The sequence below is a fragment of the Lepidochelys kempii genome, chromosome 20, assembly GCF_965140265.1.
Source record: "Lepidochelys kempii isolate rLepKem1 chromosome 20, rLepKem1.hap2, whole genome shotgun sequence".
Lineage (NCBI taxonomy): Eukaryota > Metazoa > Chordata > Testudines > Cheloniidae > Lepidochelys > Lepidochelys kempii.
Genome location: NC_133275.1, coordinates 13303690 through 13330965, shown reverse-complemented (window position 1 = coordinate 13330965; position 27276 = coordinate 13303690). Strand labels below are relative to the sequence as shown.

Here is a 27276-nt window from a genome sequence, read left to right as displayed (position 1 = left end):
TACTGTGGGAGACCGAGTCAAAAGCTTTGCTAAAGTCAAGAAACAATACATCCACTGCTTTCCCTTCATCCACAGAACCAGTAATCTCATCACAGAAGGCGATTAGATTAGTCAGGCATGACCTTCCCTTGGTGAATCCATGCTGACTGTTCCTGATCACTTTCCTCTCATGTAAGTGCTTCAGGATTGATTCTTTGAGGACCTGCTCCATGATTTTTCCGGGGACTGAGGTGAGGCTGACTGGCCTGTAGTTCCCAGGATCCTCCTTCTTCCCTTTTTTAAAGATTGGCACTACATTAGCCTTTTTCCAGTCATCCGGGACTTCCCCCGTTCGCCACGAGTTTTCAAAGATAATGGCCAATGGCTCTGCAATCACAGCCGCCAGTTCCTTTAGCACTCTCGGATGCAACTCGTCCGGCCCCATGGACTTGTGCACGTCCAGCTTTTCTAAATAGTCCCTAACCACCTCTTTCTCCACAGAGGGCTGACCATCTATTCCCCATGTTGTGATGCCCAGCGCTGCAGTCTGGGAGCTGACCTTGTTAGTGAAGACAGAGGCAAAAAAAGTATTGAGTACATTAGCTTTTTCCACATCCTCTGTCACTAGGTTGCCTCCCTCATTCATTAAGGGGCCCACACTTTCCTTGGCTTTCTTCTTGTTGCCAACATACTTGAAGAAACCCTTCTTGTTACTCTTGACATCTCTGGCTAGCTGCAGCTCCAGGTGCGATTTGGCCCTCCTGATTTCATTCCTACATGCCCGAGCAATATTTTTGTACTCTTTCCTGGTCATATGTCCAACCTTCCACTTCTTGTAAGCTTCTTTTTTATGTTTAAGATCCGCTAGGATTTCATCGTTAAGCCAAGCTGGTCGCCTGCCATATTTACTATTCTTTCGACACATCGGGATGGTTTGTCCCTGTAACCTCAACAGGGATTCCTTGAAATACAGCCAACTCTCCTGGACTCCTTTCCCCTTCATGTTAGCCCCCCAGGGGATCCGACCCATTCGTTCCCTGAGGGAGTCGAAGTCTGCTTTCCTGAAGTCCAGGGTCCGTATCCTGCTGCTTACCTTTCTTCCCTGTGTCAGGATCCTGAACTCAACCAACTCATCATCATCTAGCCTGTGCCACAGGGACCCTTCTAGGTGTCTGTCTGTCTGTCTATCCCTGTGGTGTGTGTACAGCACCGAGCGCTGTAATGTCTCGGCACACGTGTAAGCAGAGCCCATACACTGTCTCAGACCCGTGCTTAGTCGTAGAAGCATGGTGGTGAACAGCCCCTCTAGCCTTGTCACAGCCAGAGGCCAATGGGCTGGGTGCAGCCTGTCCGGCTCAGGGAATCGGGCTTTGCCTGCCCATCCTGCCCCTCTGTGCCATAACCCTTGCCTGTGACCCCTGCCCCTAGACGAAGTGCGGGGTCCCTGTGCTGGGCTAGCTCCACATCCGCCCCTCTGTGCCATAACCCCTGCCTGTGACCGCTGTCCCTGGATGAAGTGCGGGGTCCCTGTGCTGGGCTAGCTCCATGCCAGCTGCAATTAGCAGTGGCTGTGTTAATAATTAGCCAAGCTCCTTTATTTCCCTGCTGTTTGGGGAAGGCTTGCTGTGGCCAAAAGCCAGGAGGGAAGGTGTGTGTGTGCACGGGATGCCCTCCTCTTTGCGTCCCTGCCCCATGGAGCCCAGCCTGGCCTGGACCCTGGCAGGGGCTGCACCATTACAGACACGAGGGAGTCACATCTGTGCTGTGCCGCTCCCCACCTCTTCACCCCCTCCCCCTGTGCCATGTGAGCCCCCACCCCTTCCTGGTGCTGCCGACCAGGCTCAGCGGGTGCAGACTTCTGTGTGTCTCTGGGAGTGAGGTGGGGACATGGAGGACTGGGAGGCTCTGGCCCCATCCAGGGGAGCAGAGAGCCCCTCAGCGCTCTCCACCCAGCCCCGGACTGTCCAGCACAACAGCGTAGGTGTTCTTCAGCCCCTGGGTGACACTGAGGGGGGGGGGGCAAAGACCCCAGAGTGAAGCTGCAGACAGGAGGCCTTTAACACCATGACATGGATTCCAGTAGCAGCTAGGGGCCCCAGCTGAGACCACAGTCCCATTGCACTGGGTGCTGGACAGACAAACAGTCCCTGCCCCAGAGAATTCACAGTCCAGACAGACAGATGATGGTGCTCCAGAGCAGGGAGGGACAATAAAGTGGCAGACCTGTGCCCTGGTGGTTCTGTGCCCCATCATAGCCCATCGAGGCCATTACAACCAGGGCATAAGCCCTTGGGGCTGCACTAGCCCTCACAACTGCTGCCCAGCAGAGGCAAGCTGCCTTCACCATCTGTGCCCTGGCACCAGTGCACAGAGGAAGCTGGCTCACCGTGTGCAGAGTGGCTGGGCGCAGCACCCCATACTAGCCTGCGCTGGGCTCAGTGTCACGGAGTGTGGGGGAGTCCAGGCCCTGCACCCCTCTTCCTGGGATCCACTGAGACTCTCAGCCAGCCAGTAAAACAGAAGGTTTATTGGACAACAGGAACACAGTCCACAACAGAGCTTGTGGGTACAACCAGGACCCCGCAATCACGTCCTTCTGGGGGAGCAGGGAGCTTAGACCCCAGCCCTGGGGTTCCCTGTGTTCCTCCACCCAGCCCCAAACTGAAACTAAACCCCCCCAGCAGGTTCCCTGCTGCAGCCTCTGTTCACATTCCTGGGCCGAGGTGTTACCTCCCCCTCCCCCTCCTGGCTCAGGTGACAGGCTCTCAGGTCTCCCATCCCCAGGGCACATTCCCAGGTCAACACTCCCCCCTCCCTGCTGAGTCACATCGTCACACTCAGGATTTCACACCTGGCAAAGAGGTGTGCCATGGTCTGTCAGAGAGCTTCACGCTCAGGCTCACATGCAGACCTGCGCAGATGTGTGTGAACGGAGAGTCATATGCCGGGGTGGGGAGATTGTTGCGCTAATATGCTCTTCTCTCTTAAGTGGATTAGTATTGGCTTGGATTTTTCCATCCCCTTTTTCCTCAGAGAAAGGCTCCTTTCACCAGCCTGGCTGCTAGTCATCCCACGGCCCTGCCTCGCTCCAGGGGGACCTGGCTCAGTGACTCATTGGGAAGATCCTTTTTTGTGAGCTTAGATGTTTGCTCTCTTCTCAGAAATGCCAATTTCTGCACCTTGATCCAGGGCCAGATCCTGCCTGTGATCATAGAATCATAGAATATCAGGGTTGGAAGGGACCCCAGAAGGTCATCTAGTCCAACCCCCTGCTCGAAGCAGGACCAATTCCCAGTTAAATCATCCCAGCCAGGGCTTTGTCAAGCCTGACCTTAAAAACCTCTAAGGAAGGAGATTCTACCACCTCCCTAGGTAACCCATTCCAGTGCTTCACCACCCTCCTAGTGAAAAAGTTTTTCCTAATATCCAATCTAAACCTCCCCCACTGCAACTTGATATGGTCCCATGCGCTACCTGAGTGGCACAAGGAGCTCAGAACTGCACCAATCCACACAGAGGAATCCCAGGCCAATAACCGGCTCCCAGTAGATGGGCTGACGTCCTACTTGGGCTACCCAGAACAGTGAACCACTGTGTTACCCCTCCCAGCCTCAGCAAGGGACAGCTGTGCTGCTGCTCAGCCATGTGTCAGCTCCCAGACACACCAGCTGGCCTGCCCCGCCAACAAACTCCCCAGGCCCCTGCCAGTCCAAACCTTGCCTTGCAGGTCACAGGCCCCCATTCCTGAGTTCCCCAGAGACGTCTCTCTGCAATGCCCAGTCTCTCTCACTGGACACTCACAGAAGTTTGTTGCCTCCAGTGAGACAGCACATGCAACAGCCTGTTTGTTTAGCTGCAGACTTTCCTTCGTTTTAACACACAGCACTGAGCTGGTTTTGTAATAAAACAAGAATCAGTTCATTAACACAGAACAGAGTTTTAAGTGATAACAAGTAAGAAAAAAGAAACAGGTATGGTTACAAGTAAAAAATAACAACTAATATGTGACCTGGCAACTAGCGAAGTTACCACAGACAATAAAGGGCGAAGGGGTACAGGTTGGGATAAGTAAAAATCACATCCGAGAACTTCTGGCCAATCTGAAGGAATTCAAACCAGCGGGGCCAGATGCTATTCATCCCAGGGTGCTGAAGGAATTAGCTGAAGAAATCTCAGAGCCACTGGCAATAATATTTGGAAACTCACGGAGGACAGGAGAGGCCCCGGAAGACTGGAGAAGGGTTAATGGAGTGCCCATCTTTAAAAAGGGAGGAAAAGAGGAGCCAAGGAACTTTAGACCCGTCAGCCTGACCTTGCTACCTGGGAAGCTACTACAGCAATGTAGAAAACATTCAGTTTGTGACTACCTGGAGGGTGAAGGGTGATCACTAGCAGCCAGCCTGGATTTACCAAGAACAAATCATCCAGACCAGCTTGATTTCCTTTGATAGGGTAGCTGATTTGGTGGATGGGGGAATGTGGTGGACATAAGATAACACACCTGGACTTCAGCAAGGCTTTGGACACAGTCCCACATGACATTCTGAGAAACAAGCTGGAGAAATGCGGGCTCGGTGGAACTGCCATTAGCTGGATACATAATTGGTTAAACAACCGCAAATTAAGGTCTTGTCTACACTACTGCTTAAGTCGATGTAAGTTATGTCACTCAGGGGTGTAAAAAACCCACCCCCTGAGCAATGTAACTTCCATTGACTTAACGCGGTCCTGTCAACATAGCTTCCGCCTCTCACTTAAGTGGATTAATTATGTGGATGGGAGAGCACTCGCCCATCAATTTATTGTGTCTTCACCAGACCAGCTAAATCGATGCTCCTGGAGCACTGTTGTCATAATCTGCTTATGTGCTGCCTGCCAAACACATTTGAAGAACATATGTCCAGCACACATCTGCAATTCTTGGTAGACACCCCAAACGTGCATCACACAACGATTTTTGGGACCAGCATGTCACGAGTTTATATAGAATACCTTGTATGACATCTTTTAACTACAGATAATGACAACAGTGTGTTGGGGCAATGAGGATGTCAGGCCCGATGTGAATTACAGTAAGGGGCCCTCTACCAGTTGGCATTGAGGGGCTCCCAGGATCACAGATTGGTTTAGCTGTGGGTGTGCCAGGGGCTGGAGAGGGTGCTGCTGTTACAAGATGGGCTTGGTTAGGACAGCCCTGTGGTTGCTCTATAGACACAAGGGACCTCGGGATCGAGGACATTCAAAGGTAGCCCTTCCCTGGGCCCCTGCTCCCCAGGCAAAGCCGGGGGTCAGGGTCATTCCATGTCCGTGTTTGCCAAATGGTTTGGATGCTCAATCTTCAGCCTGACTGTGGGTCAATCGCAATCCGCGTGCTTTGAATGTTCGTTATTTGTGTTGTGTCATTGGTCACCTAAGCCATGTAGTTCTGTTTCTGCTTCCTGATTGGATAGCTGGAAATTTTGGAAACAGGAGAACAGCTGCTGACAGATACCAAATAGAACCACCTGGGGAGATGGATTTCACTGGTGTGGGGCTGATTTACGCAGCTGGGGAGCTATGCACAGCAATGGACAAATCCAATGACATCTGTTGAAGCTGATTCCCCACTCTGGCACTTCGAGTGCAGAAGGTGGGTCCTGCAAGGATTCTAAAAATTAAAACTGGCCATTCCAGGCTTGTATTAAACTCCAGTTACAGTTTCTCTCTGACCTTGGATCGGTAGATGCTGCCACCACCCAAATGCAAAAAACCCCTTTGAAACCAGAAAGGTGCACTTGGGAATTCCTTCCTGTGTGGTACCCTCAAGCCCTTTCACTCCCCCTCCGGGGAAGAGCTGAGAAAGAAAAACAATGGAAATCAGCTGTTGCCACCAGCTAATTAAACACATGCACAAACCTTTTAGGACACCAAAAATCCAATCCTGTTCTTAAAAAAGGCACATTGTATTTAAAAACAAAAAGGAAGAAAATACATCTGGAATTTAGGCTTTTGCTAGATTTAAAAAAAAACACAAAATTTAAATATCAGTAGTAACCTTCTTGAGGTCCAGCTTAAAAGTTACAAGCAAAACAAAAAGCATTTGGGGTTAGCACAGAGGAGTTCACAAGCCAATAAGAAATAACCCTAATCGAGTCTTTCTAGACATTCCCTGATTACTTACATATTTGGGGTTTCAAATTAATAGGGTTGGGGTATGGTTTGATGCTTTTTCATACCTGGTTTTAAAGCTTTTTACAACATAGCTTCAGTGCTGTACTGCTCTGTCCCCTCTCTCCAGAGAACGACAACACACAGACAAAGGGAAAAAGAACAGGAGGACTTGTGGCACCTTAGAGACTAAAAAATTTATTTGAGCATAAGCTTTCGTGAAGTGAGCTATAGCTCCTCTTTTTCTTTTTGCGAATACAGACTAACACGGCTGCTACTCTGAAATCAGACAAAGGGAAGTTTTTTCCCAATTTGAAAAAGTTCTAGCCCTCCCATTGGCTCTTTTGGTCAAGTGCCCACTCCTTTCCTTTTACCTGTGGGCTTGTTAACCCTTTACAGGTAAAAGCAAGTAGAGAACTGCTACTAAGAGGAATTTTATAGCTAACTGGCTGGGTGGGTGTCCATAAAAGGGAACTACCCCCCGCCCCCTTCATTTATCACAACATCCTAAAACCCCTGATGCCCTGGGGCTCACAGATGGACCTACAGATCCCTGGTGGTGCCCTGAACACTCATGCATAGCAAAGAACGTGAGCCTGAGAACTGTAGTGGAACCAAGTGAGCCCAGCCCATTCATGGGGGATACAAACCTGCTTTACCTGGAATCTGACCCCTCTCCCTGTGACTCTTCCTCTTAACACCTCACCCAGCGCTCCATCCTTTAGTAGCCATTGCACAGGTCTTACCGGGCATCCTCAGTTCTGTCACAGGCAAATTGACAGGGCCAGAGCCTCAGTTGGTACAAATCAGCAGGTCCATGAAATGAGGGAAGCTGCACACGTTCACACCAGCGGAGGAGCTGACCCAGTGTTATGCACTTTATGGCATGTGGGTAAAGAATCTGACATTCAGGTGTCATTTTTTTGGTGATAGAATTATCCTTGGATTTGTCCATTGTTATATCTGGGACAGATCCCTGGCTGGTGTAAATCAGCCCTGCTCTAGTGACTCCAACGGAGTGGTGCAGGAGATAAAGCATTCAGTTCAGATACTGGTCGTCCTTCATCAGTCTTTAACATCACGCTCAATACCTGGTGCTCCTTCTTCCTCTCCAGACAAGTCTCTGGGCCAGGGACCTTCTAGTATGTATGTGTGCAGCCCCTAGCACATTGCACCCATGACTGTGGTCTGGAGGTGCTACGAATAATAAAGAAGAAAGACAAAGTGCATCCGACAAAGTGGGTATTCCCCCACGAAAGCTTATGCTCCAATACATCTGTTAGTCTACAAGGTGCCGCAGGACTCTTTGCCGCTTTTAAAGAAGAGAGAGTGATGGTTCATTTCCGCTGTGACACTTTTTCAGCTGCCACCAGTTGCTGCTAGATCTATTTGGAGGATTCTGGCTGAACTTCCAGTGACCTGCCACAGCCCCAGACATCTGGCGATTAGCAGGAGGCAGTCATTTATCCATTGCAGGGCTTCTGCACTTTCCAAGCTGAATAGCTGCACTTGGAGCCCAGTCTCTGTTGCCCTTCCCCCCCACCTCGCTTCCCCCCTCCCCCAGGGTTAGTGTTGGTGGAGCTCAAATCTGAAAATCTTGATGAAAGTTTTCTAACGTGGGTGCCTGAACTTCAACTGAAATCCTGATCTATGCGTCTGTCATGGAGTCCCCGGGCGATGCTCTGGAACTGCTCCCTACGAAGCCAGGCAGGACTCTGGGGAAGTCTCCTTTCTGTGAGCAGACTGTCTGCAGGGCAAAAAGCTCACACAGCTTCCACCTTCCGGGGTCTGACCTCGGAGCATTCAGCATCCTCTGCCCCTCCGTGCACTTCCCACGGCGAGTCCACCTAGGCAGGGCTCCTGGGGAAGCCAGAGGGCCCTGCACCCCAATTTCACAGTCAGACAGGACTCTCAGCCAGCCGGTAAAACAGAGATTTATTAGACGACAGGAACACGGTCTAACACAGAGCTTGTAGGTACAGAGAACAGGACCCCTCAGCCGGGTCCATTTTGGGGGGCAGACAATCACGTTTGCACTTCACTCCATGTTCCCAGCCAGCCCCAAACTGACACATTCTCCAATCCCTCCTCCTCTGGGCTTTGTCCCTTTCCTGGGCCAGGAGGTCATAGAATCATAGAATCATAGAATATCAGGGTTGGAAGGGACCCCAGAAGGTCATCTAGTCCAACCCCCTGCTCGAAGCAGGACCAATTCCCAGTTAAATCATCCCAGCCAGGGCTTTGTCAAGCCTGACCTTAAAAACCTCTAAGGAAGGAGATTCTACCACCTCCCTAGGTAACGCATTCCAGTGTTTCACCACCCTCTTAGTGAAAAAGTTTTTCCTAATATCCAATCTAAACCTCCCCCACTGCAACTTGAGACCATTACTCCTCATTCTGTCATCTGCTACCATTGAGAACAGTCTAGAGCCATCCTCTTTGGAACCCCCTTTCAGGTAGTTGAAAGCAGCTATCAAATCCCCCCTCATTCTTCTCTTCTGCAGGCTAAACAATCCCAGCTCCCTCAGCCTCTCCTCATAACTCATGTGTTCCAGTCCCCTAATAATTTTTGTTGCCCTTCGCTGGACTCTCTCCAATTTATCCACATCCTTCTTGAAGTGTGGGGCCCAAAACTGGACACAGTACTCCAGATGAGGCCTCACCAATGTCGAATAGAGGGGAACGATCACGTCCCTCGATCTGCTCGCTATGCCCCTACTTATACATCCCAAAATGCCATTGGCCTTCTTGGCAACAAGGGCACACTGCTGACTCATATCCAGCTTCTCGTCCACTGTCACCCCTAGGTCCTTTTCCGCAGAAGCAGGTCGCCTGATTCCTTTGTTCTCCAACCCTTTAGCTATCACCTTGCAGGGGAGAAGAGCCCAGGCCATCAGTTGCCAGGAGGCAGAGTGTCGGCCATTTATGTACACTGGCCCTTTGCTCTGCAACAATTACACCCCCTTATCCCACCACCTAGAGACTTAAGAAATGCATAGGGGAAACTGAGGCACCCCTACAGTATTCAGAGGAAACATTAAGAACAGTCCAACTTTGTCACAGTGTCTGAATCACTAGTCTGATTTACACCTGATCTGCACCCTCAACCATCAACCCCCACCGAAGGCAATAGGAGCAGTGGGTGCTCAGCTCCTTTAAAAAACAGGCCATTTATTTAGGCTCCCAATAGTGGATTTAGGTGTTTGAGTTTGAAAATGTTGATCATAAATCCTACAAGAAGAAAAGGAGGACTAGTGGCACCTTAGAGACTAACCCATTTATTTGAGCATAAGCTTTCGTGAGCTACAGCTCACTTCATCGGATGCATTCCTAAGCTCACGAAAGCTTATGCTCAAATAAATGGGTTAGTCTCTAAGGTGCCTCCTTTTCTTTTTGTGAATACAGACTGACATGGCTGCTACTCTGAAATAAACCCTACAAAACATCTCCTATCTATCCCCATACACATCTAATCTATCTATCCGTCTATCTATCTCAGCGGGAATTGGAGCTATCTTTCTTAGTTGTGTAAGCATTTGTACTCTGCTCACATTGTAGTAACTGAGCACCTGTTATCTCTGCACATTACTTTGCATTATGGATAATTCAGCAGGACCTTGGAGTCTGTGAATCCCCTACAAATTTGCTCTAACTGTGAGCTCAGCTGTGAGAAGTGAGTAAAAGTTCATGGCATGTCACAATAAGCTGTAACAACAACTATTGATGGGGAAAGGTGCAAAAACAAGATGGACCGACTGCATTAGTACAATCAAAAAAGACTCCTAATGTATTCAATGCTTTTTTTGCCTCTGTCTTCACTAACAAGGTCAGCTCCCAGACTGCAGCGCTGGGCATCACAACATGGGGAATAGATGGTCAGCCCTCTGTGGAGAAAGAGGTGGTTAGGAACTATTTAGAAAAGCTGGACGTGCACAAGTCCATGGGGCCGGACAAGTTGCATCCGAGAGTGCTAAAGGAACTGGCGGCTGTGATTGCAGAGCCATTGGCCATTATCTTTGAAAACTCGTGGCGAACGGGGGAAGTCCCGGATGACTGGAAAAAGGCTAATGTAGTGCCAATCTTTAAAAAAGGGAAGGAGGATCCTGGGAACTACAGGCCAGTCAGCCTCACCTCAGTCCCCGGAAAAATCATGGAGCAGGTCCTCAAAGAATCAATCCTGAAGCACTTACATGAGAGGAAAGTGATCAGGAACAGTCAGCATGGATTCACCAAGGGAAGGTCATGCCTGACTAATCTAATCGCCTTCTATGATGAGATTACTGGTTCTGTGGATGAAGGGAAAGCAGTGGATGTATTGTATCTTGACTTTAGCAAAGCTTTTGACACAGTCTCCCACAGTATTCTTGTCAGCAAGTTAAGGAAGTACGGGCTGAATGAATGCACTATAAGGTGGGTAGAAAGTTGGCTAGATTGTCGGGCTCAACGGGTAGTGATCAATGGCTCCATGTCTAGTTGGCAGCCGGTGTCAAGTGGAGTGCCCCAGCGGTCGGTCCTGGGGCCGGTTTTGTTCAATATCTTCATAAATGATCTAGAGGATGGTGTGGATTGCACTCTCAGCAAATTTGCGGATGATACTAAACTGGGAGGAGTGGTAGATACGCTGGAGGGCAGGGATAGGATACAGAGGGACCTAGACAAATTGGAGGATTGGGCCAAAAGAAATCTGATGACGTTCAATAAGGATAAGTGCAGGGTCCTGCACTTAGGACGGAAGAACCCAATGCACAGCTACAGACTAGGGACCGAATGGCTAGGCAGCAGTTCTGCGGAAAAGGACCTAGGGGTGACAGTGGACGAGAAGCTGGATATGAGTCAGCAGTGTGCCCTTGTTGCCAAGAAGGCCAATGGCATTTGGGGATGTATAAGTAGGGGCATAGCGAGCAGATCGAGGGACGTGATCGTGATTGTGGATAAATTGGAGAGAGTCCAGCGAAGGGCAACAAAAATGATTAGGGGTCTGGAACACATGAGGTATGAGGAGAGGCTGAGGGAGCTGGGATTGTTTAGCCTGCAGAAGAGAAGAATGAGGGGGGATTTGATAGCTGCTTTCAACTACCTGAAAGGGGGTTCCAAAGAGGATGGCTCTAGACTGTTCTCAATGGTAGCAGATGACAAAACGAGGAGTAATGGTCTCAAGTTGCAGTGGGGGAGGTTTAGATTGGATATTAGGAAAAACTTTTTCACTAGGAGGGTGGTGAAACACTGGAATGCGTTACCTAGGGAGGTGGTGGAATCTTCTTCCTTAGAAGTTTTTAAGGTCAGGCTTGACAAAGCCCTGGCTGGGATGATTTAACTGGGAATTGGTCCTGCTTCGAGCAGGGGGTCGGACTAGATGACCTTCTGGGGTCCCTTCCAACCCTGATATTCTATGATTCTATGATTCTATGACATTGGTGAGGCCTCATCTGGAGTACTGTGTCCAGTTTTGGGCCCCACACTACAACAAGGATGTGGATAAATTGGAGAGAGTCCAGCGAAGGGCAACAAAAATGATTAGGGGTCTGGAACACATGACTTATGAGGAGAGGCTGATGGAACTGGGATTGTTTAGTCTGCAGAAGAGGAGAATGAGGGGGGATTTGATAGCTGCTTTCAACTACCTGAGAGGTGGTTCCAGAGAGGATGGTTCTAGACTATTCTCAGTTGTGGAAGAGGACAGGACAAGGAGTAATGGTCTCAAGTTGCAGTGGGGGAGGTTTAGGTTGGATATTAGGAAAAACTTTCTCACTAGGAGCGTGGTGAAACACCGGAATGAGTTACCTAGGGAGGTGGTGGAATCTCCTTCCTTAGAAGTTTTTAAGGTCAGGCTTGACAAAGCCCTGGCTGAGATGATTTAATTGGGGATTGGTCGTGCTTTTGGGCAGGGGGTTGGACTAGATGACCTCCTGAGGTCCCTTCCAACCCTGATATTCTATGATTCTATGATTCTATGATTCTATGATTCTATGATTCCTGATATAACACATGGACTGTGTTAAGATTATGACTGGCAAAGAAGAGGAGCAGAGGACCAGACAGAAATCAATTAACCAAAATTGGTGTGTCAGAAATTAGGCCTAATTGGTGGACCAAGTGATGAAGGGATGGGCTATTCCACCCATCACTCCCTTCTGGGGTCCTGAACGAAAGAGACTGGGAGAAAAATTGGCAGCTGGAGCGAGCTGCACCATCATGGCTGCCCCTCATCTCCTGGGACCCTGCACCTTCATCATCCTGATCCGGAGAGACGTTCTGATCAGACTGGGCCAGAGAGCCGGAGCCAGATGACATCACCACCTTCCCTAGCTGCAACTGACTCCCAAACACCACCTGGGATGTGACACTTTGTCTCCTCCCCACTCCCCAAATATGTCCTTTTCCTTCCCCATCTTATTTCTTTTTTTCTCCATTTTGTCTATCTAATAAGAGTCTGGCTTAGCCACCAAGACGCAGATTTTGCAACACTGCTGTGAGCCTGTGACCGGACAAAGGCAGCTGAAAGCAGTGTCCTAAACAGGCCGATGCTGGTGCATGTTTGCCAGGTCTCAGAACAGCTGATAAGACCATGTGCTGGGCCTGGTTTTTTCCAGCAGTGAGGTTGCAAATGAAAGTCAACTTCAGAGACAGAAGCTGCATTTTCTGTCTTTGCTGTTCTTTTCAATCCCCCTTTTGTGTGTGTTTGTGTTGTAGGAACCAGGACTGGACTTGAACAACAGCAGCAATGGCAGCTCCAGCCCAGCTCAATTCATTTCTTCTCTTTTCCCCAAAAAGAACAGTTATTACTCTCTTTGATACCATTTAAGAGACTGTCAGACAAGAGTTTTATTTTTCCTTTCAAAACTCTCTCCAGCTAACTGGGAAAGGAACAAAGGATGTTGTTACAATGAAAAACTTATTAATACTGCATATTTCAAAGGCTTGCACTGTTTTTCTTTCTTTTCTGTAACTTTGGTAAAAGGTTAAAAGGATTCAAAATGGTGTGTTTGCCATGGCATTAAGCAGGCTGAGGTCTCTGCATACCAACCCCTGAACCTTGTTTAACATGCTTAAACGTTGAACAGTGTTATATTAACACCTTTGACGCTTTGGGCCCATAGATTCCATCTAATTTAATATAACACCTCATGGGCTATGGGGAGAACTAGATTGTCTGCATTGCCCTCAACATGTTTGCAACGCTTGCAGGTCTGCATTAGGAAACTCACTACAATCCAGTCACATGCTTCAGGGATTCAGCCAGTGTCCTGCAGGATGCAGGAAGGAATTTCTTCTCCATGCACAACTGGTCAGAGTTCTGACCAATTCTAGAGTTGTTTTTTTTGTTTTCATCATCCTCAGTCTGAAGCATCAGCGATTGGCCCCAGCTGGAGACGGGACACCAGATGGAATGGACCAGTGCTCAGAGCTGATCCAGACAATCTGCCGTCTAGATGCCTGGCTGTTGGTCTTCCTCATATGCTCAAGGTCACACTGTTTTGGGGTCAGAAAGGAATTTTCACCCAGGTCAGATTGGCAGGGACCGGGGAGAGTGGAGGTCACCTTCCTCCACAGCATGGTGCAGTGAACAGCTGGGCATATCCCATCTAATCAATTCCCTGCCATTGCAGGGGCCTCAGGAATTGGTGGAACCTCGGACTCTCCTGTTCTCTGCCTGGGGAGCAGAATAGCTTAATCTCCTGAGGACTGAAATGCTTTAGTCTAACCCAAGTTATTGGGCTCCATACAGGGGTAACTGAGTGGAATGTAATGGCCTGTGCTACACAGGAGGTCAGACTAGGGATCTAATGGTCCCTTCTGGCCTTAAACTCTATGAAACTATTACATTAAACCCACTGTACAGACAAAGAAATTGAGGCACTGGGAGAAAAAGTGACTGACCCAAGGCCACCCAATGCATCAGTGGCAGAGCTGGAATATTCAAGAATAATGTATTAACTCTGGTATTTAAAAGACATCTTTATTCCCACTATTCCTGCACATGGGGTTGGCTTGTCTCCCCATCACCACTCTCAGCGGCATGCTGGCTGGGTAATGGAGGAGCCCAGCTAGGAACTCTGGCTGAATCCCTTACTCTTAGTCTGGTAGGAGCAGGCACAAAGCAGAGACAGCGTGCTCACTCCCTGTGGGTGTCAGTGTGATCTAGCGCCTAGAGCACTGGACTCAGGAGATCTGGATTCTATTCCCAGTTCTGTGTCTGATTTGCTGTGTATCCTTGGGCAACGCACTGCCTCCCTCTCTGCCTCAGTTTCCTCATCTGTGAAATGGGGATAAATAATATGACCTCATTTGTAAAGTGTTTGAGATCTGCTGATGACATGTGGCTAATTATGATTATCGTTCAGTTCGGGGAGGAAACAACTGCTTTCCATTGCAGAAGAGACCCCCTAGTCCCTCCCCATCTCCCTGGGCAGAGATGAGAGTCCTCCCCTTGCAGGGCCTGGCTGGGAGCAGCAGAGTTGGAGATGGGAAGGGTGGAGCAATCCAGAGTGATGAATGAGATGCTAGCCAGGGCCTACCTATGGTGAGGAGCGTCACACAGCTGTTTGCCTGGTTCCGGGCACAGCTGATGCTCACAGAGGATCAAAGCAGGGGGAGATCACCAGCACAGCCAGGAGCTGCTTGTCAGAAGTTCCCTTTCACATGCAGCGAGACACGCCCCCCCCCCCCCCCCCCCCCCGCAATCGGCAGCCTTCTACTACAGGACTTGAATAAAAGTTCAAATTACACTGCATGGAAAAGCTTGTGAGGCTGCAAAGTGTGGGGGGGAGGGGTGCTAAAACCAAGGGAAGGACAACCAGAGGATGCTACTTACTGCAAGGGGAGGAAGAGGAAGAGGAGGACGATGAGGAGGGGCTTGTGCGTGGGCTGGGACTCCCTCAATCCAGGTTTAATTCCTAGCTCTGCTACAAACCCTGTGTGACCTTGCTCAAGTCAGAACATCTCTCACTGACGTGTGTAAGGTGGTTATGATCCGTCTCTGCAGACAAGGCCTGACAGGCAGCTGCAGGGGCCATGTCTGTGCTGCAGGGACTGACTGCACTTACAGAGGCCTGTGCTGGCTTGGTGTCAACCCTGGAGAGATTCTTAAGGGGGACAGGAAGACACCAGCTACTGAAAATGGGACTCCCATGAGGAGGGGGCAAAAGGGAGCCAGAGGAGAACGGGTAATAATACTGTACAGTGGGCCTGCATGATGCAGCAGAAGTGTGGCCTGGAATATCTGTAATGGTCCCTCCTGGGCTACCCTCCCTCCCCCTCACTGGAGAAGATGGGGGCAGCCATGCTGGTGTTTTTCTCTCCCTCCTTGAGGGGCAGCAGAAAAAAAAGGCAGCGAGAGGCAGCACTTGGATTCCCGACTCACGCCGTAGGACGAGCACGGGGCTCAGCTCTGCTGCCAGGTAGAGTGACTGGGGGGTATGACAAGCAACCAGCATGCCCACCCACTGACAGATACCGCTTTCAAGGAGTCAACAATAAAAAGTGATTATTGCCATCATAATGGACTTTGGACATTTCAAGCTGGGTGCCCAAAAACAGAGACACCCAAATCACAGACTACTTTTGAGAATACTGAGTCCGGTGTGGGCAGTGCCAAGCACCATCGCTTGCCAGGGGACGGCGGCTCAGCTGAGGACCATTACTGCTCAGAGGACTCAGCAGGGTCAGCAGAGCCTTCTCAGAAGTAAGGGGGTCAGGGGCCCCTGCCACTCTGTGGCCCTGCCCCCTTACCCCTGAGGCTCCGCCCCTGGACTCCCTGCCCAGGGCAAATGGAGGGTCCACGACTCCCCATAGCTGCAAGTGTGGCTCTTACCCCAATTTGGCTCCGGCTAGGGGGCAGGGCCTTGGAGCCATAGCCCAGTGATGGTGAGAGCTATGCAGGCAGCTCTGCGAAGCCGCGGACCCTCCACCTGCCCTGGACAGGAAGCCTGGGGGGCAGGGACACAAGCTGGGGGCTGCTGTCAGACCCCCCTCCCACCTTGGGCAGGCGGCAGGTCTCCAGCTCCCCAGAGCTGTCCAGGCTCCAGCTGCCAGCCTGCCAGGGGGGCGGGGCCTTGGGGGGAATGAGGGTGGGGCAAGGTGGCAAAAAGTGTGTGGGCCAGGTAGGGAGCTGCCATCGCAGCTGGTACACTCTCCTCACACTGCCCGCACATGTGCTGGGAGTAGGCAGCTGCGGACTCGCTCCTGCCAGCTCCAGAAACCAAGGCCTTGAGAACGGAGCGACCCCTAGGGTTACCATAGATCAAGTTCTCAAGTTCCACTGCTGGGAGGAGGAGAAGATGGAGGGAGCATTTGGGGCGTGCTGGAGAGGTGTCTGTGTACTGGGAGGGATATTTGAGGCGTGCTGGACGGGGTACCTGCGGCAGAGGTATTCATTGGAGATGGGCTCCTTGTGCTGAGGGGGATGGGCTGTCTTAATGGGGAAGCCCAGCTGCTGCTTCTGCTGAGGGGATGCTGCGTGTGGGGCTCCTGCTTCCCCCCATTCCCCTATCCCTTTCTCTTCCCCATCCCCCTTCCCCACTGCTCCATCCCCTTCCTCCCCCAACTCTCATATCCCCCTGCCCCATTCCCCTATCCCCTTGCCCTATCCCATCCCCCCTCCACTTTCGCCCACCTTACCCCACTTCCCCCATATCCCTTACCACCGCCCCCTTGCCCTGCCCTAATCCCCCGTGGGCACCACTCACCATTGTACAGAAAACATGATAAGACATGTGCCCAGCACACATAGAAAGGGAAGACAACTAGCACTAGGACCCAGCTGCAGAGGCAGGAGAAACAGCTCCAGACCGCCTCCCGTGCTCCAGCCTCTGTTGGGGGGCAATACCCCCTCAAACTACACCCATGGACTCTGGCTGACGGGGCATGGGGGGGGGGGCTGAGGCCGCTAGGCCCGATCTTGCTCTGCCCCATTTTTGCACCCTGCTGGCTCTGTGCACTGGGCAGCTGCCCTTCTCACCCCGCCCTAGTTACAGCCCTGCCATCTGGTGCCGGTGGCTTATTACTGTTTAATTTACCAATTTGTTCCAAAGCCTCCTTTACTCACACCTCAGTGTGGGACAGCTCCTCAGAGTTGTTATCTTAAGGACTGGCTCAGGTCTGGAAATCTCCCTCACATCCTCTGCAGGGAAGATGGACCTAAAGAATTCATTTAGCTTCTCGGCAACAGCCTTGTCTTCTTTCTGGGCTCCTTTCGCACCTCAGTCATGCAGTGGCCCACTGAGTGTTCCTGCTTCTGATGCACTAAAGAAAATTGCCTTTAGTTTTCGTGTCTTATGCTAGTTGCTCTTCTCTTTTGGCCTGCCTAATTGTGCTTTTACACTTTGACGTGCCAGGGTTTATGCTCCTTTCTGTTTTCCTCAGTAACATTTGACTTCCAATTTTTACAGGATGCCTTTTTGCCTCCAATGGCCTCTTTCACTCTGGTCTTTAGCCATGGTGGCATTTTTTTGGTTCTCTTACTGCTTGTTTTTTATTTGGAGAATACATTTTCTTTCAGCCTCTATTACAGTGTTTTAAATAGTTTCCATGCAGCTTGCAGGCATTTCACTCTTGTGACCATTCCTTTTAGTTTCCGTTTAACTAACTTTCTCATTTTTGTGTTGTTCCTTTTTTACAGTTAGATGCATGCTGGTGGGGGGGGCTAGCCCCCAGCCCCGCCCCTTCTGCCCGAGGCCTCATCCCTTCTACGCACTCTGCCAGAGCCCAGAGCCCCCCCCTCACTTCAGCCCCCACTCGCCCTGCCCCAGGCTAGTGACCCCAGCTCCAGAGAGCCCCCAGCCTCCCCTGCAGCCCTGGAGTGGCAGGAGGGCAGGCTGTGCAACTCCAATTTCCCCAGCCCTGGAGCACCAGGAGGGTGGGTGGTGCGGCCCAGCCCTGAAGCACCAGGAGGGCGGACTGCACAGCCCTAGCCTTCCCTGCCCCGGAATGCCAGGAGGGTGGGCTGCGTGGCCCAAGCCCAGACCATCCCGGGAGGCTGGAGCTGCGCCGAGCATAAGCAGGAGGGGGGGGGGGGGACTGGGGGCAAAGCATGGGTGGGGCCAAGCCTGGCTGTTTGGGGAGGCACAGCCTCCCCAAGCCTATGATACCCTAGCCCATGGTTACATAATACTGCTTTGGGTTTCTTTGGTATTTCCCCCCCTACAAGGATGTTATGCTTAATTACATTATGGTCACTATTAGTGAGTGGTTCAGCTACATTCACCTCTTGGCCCAGATCCTGTACGTCACTTAGAACTAAATCAAGAATTGTCTCTCCCCTTGTGGGTTGCAGAACTAGCTGCTCTAAGAAGCAGTCATTGAATGGTGCATCCCATCCTGAAGTGACATGTTCCCAGTCAGTATGGGGATAGTTGAAATTCCTCATTATTATTGGGTTTTCTGGTTTTGTATCCTCTCTAATCTCCCTAAGCATCTAACAGCCATCATCCTGATCAGGTGGTCACAGTATATTCCTACTGCTATATTCTTATTATTCAAGCTTGGAATTTCTATCCATAGAGATTCTATGGTACTGTTTGATTCATTTAAGATTTTTACTCTATTTGACTCTACGCTTTCTTTCACATATAGTGCTGCTCCCCTACCAGCATGACCTACTCTGTCATTCCTATATATTTTGTACCCTGGTATTACCGCGTCCCCATAATTATCATTGTTCCACTGAGTTTCTGTGATGCCTATTATATCAATATCCTCATTTAGTACTAGGCACTCAAGTTCACCCATCTTATTGTTTAGACTTCTAGCATTTGTATACAATACTTATAAAATCTATCAATATTTAGTTGTCTGCCTTCATGTGATGTAACTGAATGGAACTCATTTTCATTTGACTGTTTCTCTTCAGTTCCTACCTGTACTTTATATTCTTGTGTTCTCTCCTCTTTAGTAGGATATAGAGAAACCCCTTTAAGGAATTCCCTTAAGGAATATCTCTGTCCAAATCACGTGCTCCTCCATGCCCATTGGCTTTCCCCCAGCCTTTAATTTAAAAACTCCTCTACAACCTCTTTAATTTTCCATGCCAGCAATCTGGTTCCATTTTGGTTTAGGTGTCTGGAGGACTTAGCCTCATTTGGGCAGCACTGAGCGCCAGCACTGGCCGGAGGACTGAGCCCTGTCTGGGCAGTGCTGAGCACTGTCGCTGGCTGAAGGACTGAGCCCGGTCTGGGTGGCACCGTGCGCCATCACTGGCCAGATTGGTCTAAACCCAAAACCTTCCCAATATTTTAAGGACACCGGGGCTGTGTCAGAATGTCTGTTTTTTGCTGGGAAAGCCAGGTTGGATTCTGCTCGCTGTTCTCAGCAAAGAGTGGCAGCCGTGGGCTGAGCAGGCCTCTGATACTTCTTCATGACCCTTTTCAGCCAGACAGAGCATTTCAGTGAAAACCCAGTTAGCCGGGAACGTTCCACTCAGCCCCCTGCGCATGTTGCCTGCACGCAGGAGGAAAGGGTCCTGCAGCCGAGCAGGTGTAAAGTGGCAAAACTCCAGGTCCTCACTAACCCTGCGCCCGGGTACACCAGCTCCGGCACTACCCCAGGAACTGAATTAAAGCCACTGAAACCCAGGCAGTGCTTTACAAGCTCACTCAAAGGGATGTGGGAATGAATCTAACCCTAACTTCCCAAATTGCCGCCTGTGGCTCTCTGCTCCCCCACACTCCGCCGGCTCACACGGCCAGGGCTCTGCTGGTCCAAAAAGGCCACAATGGCTTGGGAACTGCCAGCCCAAGAGATGCCCTCTCCCTCTCCGTGATGCCTCCAATGTCCAGACACTCTCGCTGGTGTGTGTGAGACAGGAGGTTCTGGATTCCCCCAGCACCACTCTGGGCCTGAAATAGCCCTGTTAGGCAGGCAGCAGAGGCCATCCCTTTGGGCAGGAGGTTGTGGGGAGGGGTTGGGTGGCGGTATGGGGGAGCACCACACACACACACAATTCTGCCCCTCTGGAGCGGGTGAGAGAGAGAAATCACACATGCCAGGTGACTAGACAGAGCCAGGGCACCATGGGGCTGCTCAGGAGCTGGAAGAGAATAGACTGGCCTGGCCTGGATGGGGTGTCCCAGGATGCTGGGGGGAGTCCTGAATAATTGATATTTTGGTTTGGTGGCCAAACCAAAACTGTCCAACCTCCCTTCCCCAATCATTTTGGGTTAAAAGATGAACAGACCTTAGGTTAAACAAAACATTTAATTTGTTTTGGTGTGTGTGTGTGTGTGGGGGGGGTATTTGGCCCTTGCTTTGCTTTTTAAAATAATTTGGTGGAATTTCAAAACAAAATCTGACCTTTTGGGGGGGAAATATCAGCAAAAGACATTGGCTGAATTCCACCCCAAATGGTGTTTAAAGCATGTGTCTGAAAATGGCACCTGGCTTCTCAGGGTAGTTCTGAGGCTGCTGTCCCCCCAGCTCTGGGGCTGCTGTCCCCCAACTCTGCGGCTGCTGTTCCCCCGGTTCTGGGGCTGCTGTCCCCCGGCTCCGCGGCTGCTGTTCCCCCGGTTCTGGGGCTGCTGTCCCCCAACTCCGCGGCTGCTGATCCCCCGGTTCTGGGGCTGCTGTCCCCCGGCTCCGCGGCTGCTGACCCCCCCAGCTCTGGAGCTGCTGTCCCCCGGCTTTGGGGCTTTTGTTCCCACAGCTTTTGCACTGCAGCCGGGCCCTGCTCTTCCCTCTGCCAAACCGCAGGCTCTGCGGATCCCCTGCGGGCTCTGCATCCCGAGATCATAAGAAACGGCCGATGAACGCGGTAGAAGCGGGGGCCTGATCCTGCACGCCCGCGCCAGCACGGAACGGGGTCTGCGCTGTCCGTTCGCGCCAAGCTACTTACATCGCGCCGGGGCGCCCCGCGCCCGGGTGATGGGCTCCTGAGTCGGGGATGCTCGGCACCATCTTCCCCACCCATTGTAAGGAGCGGCCCCATCACCTCGGGCGGCTGCCGCTGGCTGGGAGGCGGAGGGTTAACGCTCCGGGAAGCGTGTGTGTGTGTGTGTGTGTGTGTGTGTGTGTGTCAGGGGGAGAGGGCGGCGGGCCGCGCCCGACCAGCCAATAGGCACCGGCTGCTTCTCCAGCTCCCCGAGCGGAGGCACCGGGACTGAGCGGAGACTGGCAGGGGCAACCTGGGCGAGCGCGGCGCGGGGAGCCGAGCGCGGGGCGCGTCCTTCTCTCCCTGCCGGTGTCTCTGGGAGAGCGGAGCTGGAGCCCGCGGCGCCCTCGGCTATGGAGCCCAACAGCCCCCGGAAGATCCAATTCACCGTCCCGCTGCTGGAGACGCATCTGGACCCGGAGGCAGCCGAGCAGGTGGGTCTGGAGCGGAGCTTTGTTCTGTGGGGGCCGGTTCCTTGGCGATGCGCCCAGGGGAGCGACCCTGCGGGCAGGGCGCGCACGGACCCTCCTGCGCCCAGGGCTGCCAGCGCCTTCCGGGCAAGGGGGCAGAGGAGCCGGACAGGGCTGGAGACTCGGGCCGGCCTGTCGGAGCCAAGGAAAGGACCCCCCGCCTGCCGGGCCTGGAGGAGCTGCCCGGCCAGGACCCACTTACCTGCGAGGGGCACGGGCGTGGGCCGTCGTGGAGGGCTCCGGGGTTTGAGTCGCGGTGTGTAGTGGGACGCTGTATGTGTTGTGGGGGGCACTGGGGTGGGTCAGAGTGTCATGCAGGATGTGTGGGGGTGTGGGTTGTCTGGGGTGTTGTGCTGGGTGGGGGGGTGTTGTGTGGGGTGTGGTCCCCGGTACGGGGGTGTTGTGCCGGGTGGGGGTGGGGTAGTGGGGGGTGATGGTGTTTGGGGGTATGGATTGTCTGGGGTGTTGTGCTGGGTGTGATGGGGGGCTATGTGAGGGTGTGGGTTTTCTGGGGTGTTGTGCCGGGTGGGGGGGTGTTGTGTGGGGTGGAGGTGTGGTGGGGGGGTGATGGTGTGTGGGGGTATGGATTGTCTGGGGTGTTGTGCCAGGTGGGGGTGTTGTGCCAGGTGTGATGGGGGGCTGTGTGAGGGTGTGGGTTTTCTGGGGTGTTGTGCCGGGTAGGGGGTGTTGTGTGGGGTGGAGGTGTGGTGGGGGGTGATGGTGTGTGGGGGTATGGATTGTCTGGGGTGTTGTGCCGGGTGGGGGTGTTGTGTGGGGTGTGGTCCCCGGTACGGGGGTGTTGTGCCGGGTGGGGGTGTGTGTGGGGGGTGATGGTGTGTGGTGGGGTGATGGTGTGTGGGGGTATGGATTGTCTGGGGTGTTGTGCCGGGTGGGGGTGTTGAGCGGGGTGTGAGTTGTCTGGGGTGTTGTGCCGGGTGTGGCGGGGGGCTGTGTGATGGTGTGTGGTGGTGTGGGTTGTCTGGGCTGTTGTGCCGGGTGCGGGTGGTGTTCGGAGTGTTGTCCGGGTGTGCGTAGGGGGGTGCTAGGGGCTACTCCCCTCAAGCGCAGCCTGTGAGCTCTGACTGGCGCTCCCCTTCGGCTGCCTGCGCCTGGCCGGACGGTCAGACCCAGCTGTTCCCAGCGCCTCCCCGTGCCCCGGGCTGCCCGGGCAGAGGGCAGGTCTCACTGAAGCCCGAGTAAGGCCCGGGCGGCAAATGGCTGCGCTGGGAGCAGCACCTGGCCCGGCCCAGCTCAGCCCCGTGGCCCGTGCACTGGGAACACCTGGGGCACTTCCCTCTCCCCATGCCAGCCCCGCGCTGCTGGGCTCAACCATGGGCTAGCTCCGCGCCATGGCATCTGGTGAGCCGAGGGGCAGGGTCTAGACTCGTACCGTGCGGCACCTGGTCCTGCCCCTCCCCCCCCATGACCCCTGCCCCCTGCGTTGCTGAGGCTCCAGCACTCCCTCCCTTTTGGCGCCTGCTGGCAGGGATCCAGGGCGAGACCTTGGCCCCGAAACTGGGGACGAGGCAGAGACTCTGGCTCACGTTTTTAATCCATCGTGTCCTAACCGCATGCTGAGCAGTGGCCAGGCCCAGCCCCCTTGGGAGTTCTGGGGGGAACAGAGTGGAGCTGGTGGCAGAGACGGGGCTGGCATGGCATGGCTGTGCAGGCAGGGTCAGCACCCTGGGGTGGAGGCCTCACCTCTAGGGGCCTGGACTCTGGCGGGCTAACGGCATCAGATCAACCTACCACCCAGCCAGCCTTCATGTGCCTGCCTTGCAGTAGCGGCCAAGATCCCTTGGCTGCCAGTCCCCATCTAGGCTGGAACAGCCGAGGGATTGTGTGTCTAGGGAGACCTCGGGAATGAAATGGCAAAGGTCAAGAGAGGACGTCCTGGTGCATTCGTAAGGCTGGGTGTGGAGAGCCTCATACTGGCATAGCAGGGGGCTGTGGGTCAGAAGTGAGGGGCACCGGCAGAGCTGGGGGGGGGAGGAGTCCCGGGGTGGCATAGCAGGGGCTGTGGGTTGGGACTGAGGGGCACTCGTAGAGCTGTGGGGGGAAGTCCCGAGCTAGAATCTTGGTGAGGTTCTGGTTTCAGAGGAGCCGCCGTGTTAGTCTGTATCCGCAAAAAGAAAAGGAGGACTTGTGGCACCTTAGAGACTAACCAATTTATTTGAGCATGAACTTTCGTGAGCTACAGCTACAGTACTCCTTTTCTTTTTAGTGAGGTTCTGGTCCTCCTGGTTGTGGAGAAAAGCTTGAAAATGTGACCCGAGCACAAGTGAAAGGCTCTGGAACCAGAAGGCAACAAAACAGAAACCAGTAGTCATTAATTTAAAAAAACATACAAACAAACATGATTTTCGAGCCAGTCTCATAATTTGGAGAGGCCTGGGGTTGGCCATACCCAGGTGGGGCTATCTCACCTGGGCAGGGACAGGAGGTGTGGCGCAGACCCCAGAACTGCTGGTCATTTGAGGGGTTGCAAAGGCTGGTCTCAGACAGGCAGGCAGCACAGAGCCCAGCTGAGTGGTAGTTACCACTCTGGGCCCTTCCAGTCCTGCCTTCTGTGAGGACGGAGTGGAGACTTTGTTACAGGAACTCCATGCAGTTCAGTGGCTCTCCTCGTGCAGGGCTGAGCATCTTAATCGGTTCCAGGGCTGAAGCTCATGAGTTTTCCTCTTGCTACTGGGGACGGCAGCCCCAGCAGTGCATCTTCGTGGTCTGTGTTCCACCAGCAGGATGCTACTGGGGAGCCCAAAGATGTGGGATTGTGAAACACGGGCTGTCTCAGCACCGAGTGTCTTGCTGTCACTTCCCAGAGGAGCTAAATGCTGACAGGCACCGTCTGTGTTGCTGTTGCACAGCACATTTGCAGAGAGGCTCGGAGGAGCTGCTGTAGCGTCTTGCCAGCAGCAGCCGGGGTGGAGGCTGGGGACATGCAAATAAATGGGAAACTGATGCAGGGGGTAATGCACTGGGGGGTGGGGGGAGAGCAGTGGAAATGGCACCTTCCTCACCCATCCTGTAGGGGAGCTGCTTTGTCTGAGCTAGGAACAGGAGCTTCCACCTCCCACTCCTCCACACCGTCTGGGCTGAGAGTCCTTCCTGGGAGGAATAAGAGTCGAAAGGACCACTGTGATCATCTGGTCTGAGCTACTGCGTAGAACTTCCCTGAATTCCATTGTCAAATATGTGTTCCCCATGTAGGTACTTACACACTCTAATCGAGTCACCCTTTGAGTAGGTTTAGTGGATTTGAGTGAGGTGAATGGGAGGCAGGACTCCTGGGTTCTAGTCCCAGCTTTGGGAGAGGAGTGAGGTCTAGTGGGTTAGAGCAGGGGGCCTGTGAGCCAGGTCTTGTGGGTTCTATTTCCAACTTGGTCACTGACTCTCTCTGTGACGCTGGGTGAGTCCCATCCCCTATCCATGCCTCAGTTTATTCTGTCTGTAGATTGGGTTTAGTGACACCTCACAGGCAGGGATCATAGATGTTTGTAAAGAGCTAAGGGCTGGGGTTTCAAGTGTGCGGAGGCCCCAGCAGTTCCCACTGAGAACAGTGGAGACTGCCCCTTCCCCGCCAAAAGCAATGGGAGCTGCTGGGTGCCAGGGGCCCTGGGGAGGATGGAACATTGTCCTTATCATCACACTTTTCATGATCTGTTCGTTCCCCTTTGCAGGGTTTTGTTTCTGAGTCAGGAGGTCACTTCTAACTGGGCAATGGGCACCGCTGGGTGGGGAGAGGCCCCCAGCTCCCTAAACTCCCCTCTTTAACCCCAAGGGAGCCCTTGAGCTCATGCAGTTCAGAGGCAGCCAGCTGAGCGGGGGAGAGCTGCAGAGTCCCTCTCCTGGGCTGGAGGGGAGCAGGCCATGGGCGGGGGGTTGGGAGAGTCAGGAGGCAGCCTGTTGGGGGCCAGCAGGTAGGAGGCTTCCCAGGAGTGGCCTATGCCATACCATGGGGGTGTACATGCTGCAGATGCGTTCATCTCCGTGCTGCGGCTGGCTGCGGCTGGGCAGTGTGGGCTGCCAGGCACCCAATGGGGTCAGCAGTGCCGTGCCGAGTAACCCAGCCTCATGCATTGTGCAAGCTTCCCAGGCACCAGGCGTTCACGTTGGGAACTGCAGTGTCTGAGAGCATCAGCGAGGGACACAGGGCAGGGTGGGTGAGGAAGCTGGTGTGATGCAGGGAGTCCGGCTCCAGGCGGTCAGACCCCTTGGGTGCATGTATCCTGCGGCGGGGCCATCCCAGGCCAATTCACAGAACTCTGGGGGGATGTGAAACTCTCCTGGGGGCTGCCATCCCGAGCTTCTCCTCAAACCAGAATGAAGCCTTTAGCCCTTATGGCTACGAGATGCCCTCAGAGGTGTGACCTAAGCGTCAGGAATGCAGCGTTGTCTGTCTCAGTCTGCAGAGACCCTGGTCTGGTCACACTGTGTGAACTGACCCTGGTCCTTCCCAAGGGTGTTGACTCTGGAGAGAAATTATGATGGTTCAAATGTCAGCACTGGTCACTGCTGATCAAAGCAGCTGGCGAAGTGGGAGGATGATGGAAGGATGGCCCTGTGCAGGGTCTCATGGGGCATCTTGAGGGGTTTGTGAGTGAAGCCTGGGGCATCACAGCTGGCTTTTTCCCCAGTTTGACCCCCTGGTTCTGAACATTTGCAGCAGAGACTTAAATCCGGAGTCTCCAGAGATCTCTGAGGAGCAAATCTACTAGGAAAGCCAAAGGCAATGAGTGTGGCAGTGATTCATTGCGGGGGAGGAGCGGGCGCATGCTGGGAGAACCTGGGTCCCGAGTGGGATCCCCCTGCTGTGATGAGGAGTTCTTGGGATTGGCTTTGTCTCCTGCCTGGGCAATGGAGCCATGATGCCTCAGTCAAATTTTCCTCCCAGTCCAGTGGCGCTGAGCCCAGGCACAGCCCAGTTACGCCCCCCCCCATTGAGCTGCCAGGCCTCTCCATGCCCAGATGTGGGTCCTTCTCAGGAGCTGGCACAGAAGGGGATGCCCGAGTGCCAGAGCGTCAGTGCCAGAGCCTCCCTTCTTGCTGCGTAGATGCCGGGTGGTTCATACTATTTGCTCTATATGTGCTTAAAACAACAGAGGTCTAGGTCTGCTCTGCTGGGACATGGTCGAAATGGGGTTATTGGCCAGAAATCCCCACGGAGGCTGCTGTGCTGTCATCCTCCACCCCAGAGGTGGCTGCATTTCACGGTCGCTCATTGCATAAGGACTTTGCTATGAAGAATGTGAGGTCCTCTTATAAATGTTTGTTCCTAAAATAAATCTCTCTCTTGGTCTGGATTTTGACTGCCCACCGGCAGAGGGTGGGTTAGTGGAGCTGCCCCTGTTTCCCTCAGTCCCTCGCACTCACAGAGGGACAGGAAAATGACCCCACACCCCAAGATGGGCCCAGGGCAGTGTTTGGACCCAGCCCCAGGCCTGGCTGCACATTCCAGACCCTCCAGAGGCTAGAGTGGGGTCAGATGGGGCTTTGCTTGAGGCCCAACATACTCAGACCTCCAGATGGCCAAGGGGGGTCAGCTCTGTGCAGAGGGAGGAGAGACCCTGCCTGCCATGGAGCCCCCTTCTTGCTGCCCGGGCTTCTGACTCCACTTGGGTCCATCCTGACGCTGCCTGGAGTGTGGGAGCTCCCCTCCCTCTGGGGCATCAGAGGCTGGCTGCTCCCTTCTACAGTCCTGCAGCTCCTGAGCCCCCGTGGTCCCACCAGAGCTGTTACAGCCTGTTTCATGCTCCTCCCACTGTCTTCTGGCTTCTGAGCAGGTAGCAGGGCTAGGGAGGGAAGGGGAAGCCCCAGGGA

At 53.1% G+C, this 27276-nt stretch overlaps 1 protein-coding gene across 3 annotated transcripts in view; it reads left to right on the top strand.

Annotated features, from left to right (window-relative positions):
• The first annotated feature begins 21140 nt into the window (after nt 1-21140).
• PPP1R1A (protein phosphatase 1 regulatory inhibitor subunit 1A) overlaps nt 21141-27276 on the top strand; it is an 81172-nt gene continuing 75036 nt past the window's right edge. For all 3 annotated transcript variants that reach the window (XM_073318379.1, XM_073318378.1, XM_073318377.1), the window contains exon 1: nt 21141-21420. In XM_073318379.1, the coding sequence (XP_073174480.1) occupies nt 21340-21420 (81 nt within the window). In that variant the 5' untranslated portion in view covers nt 21141-21339. The remainder of the gene's footprint in view (nt 21421-27276) is intronic.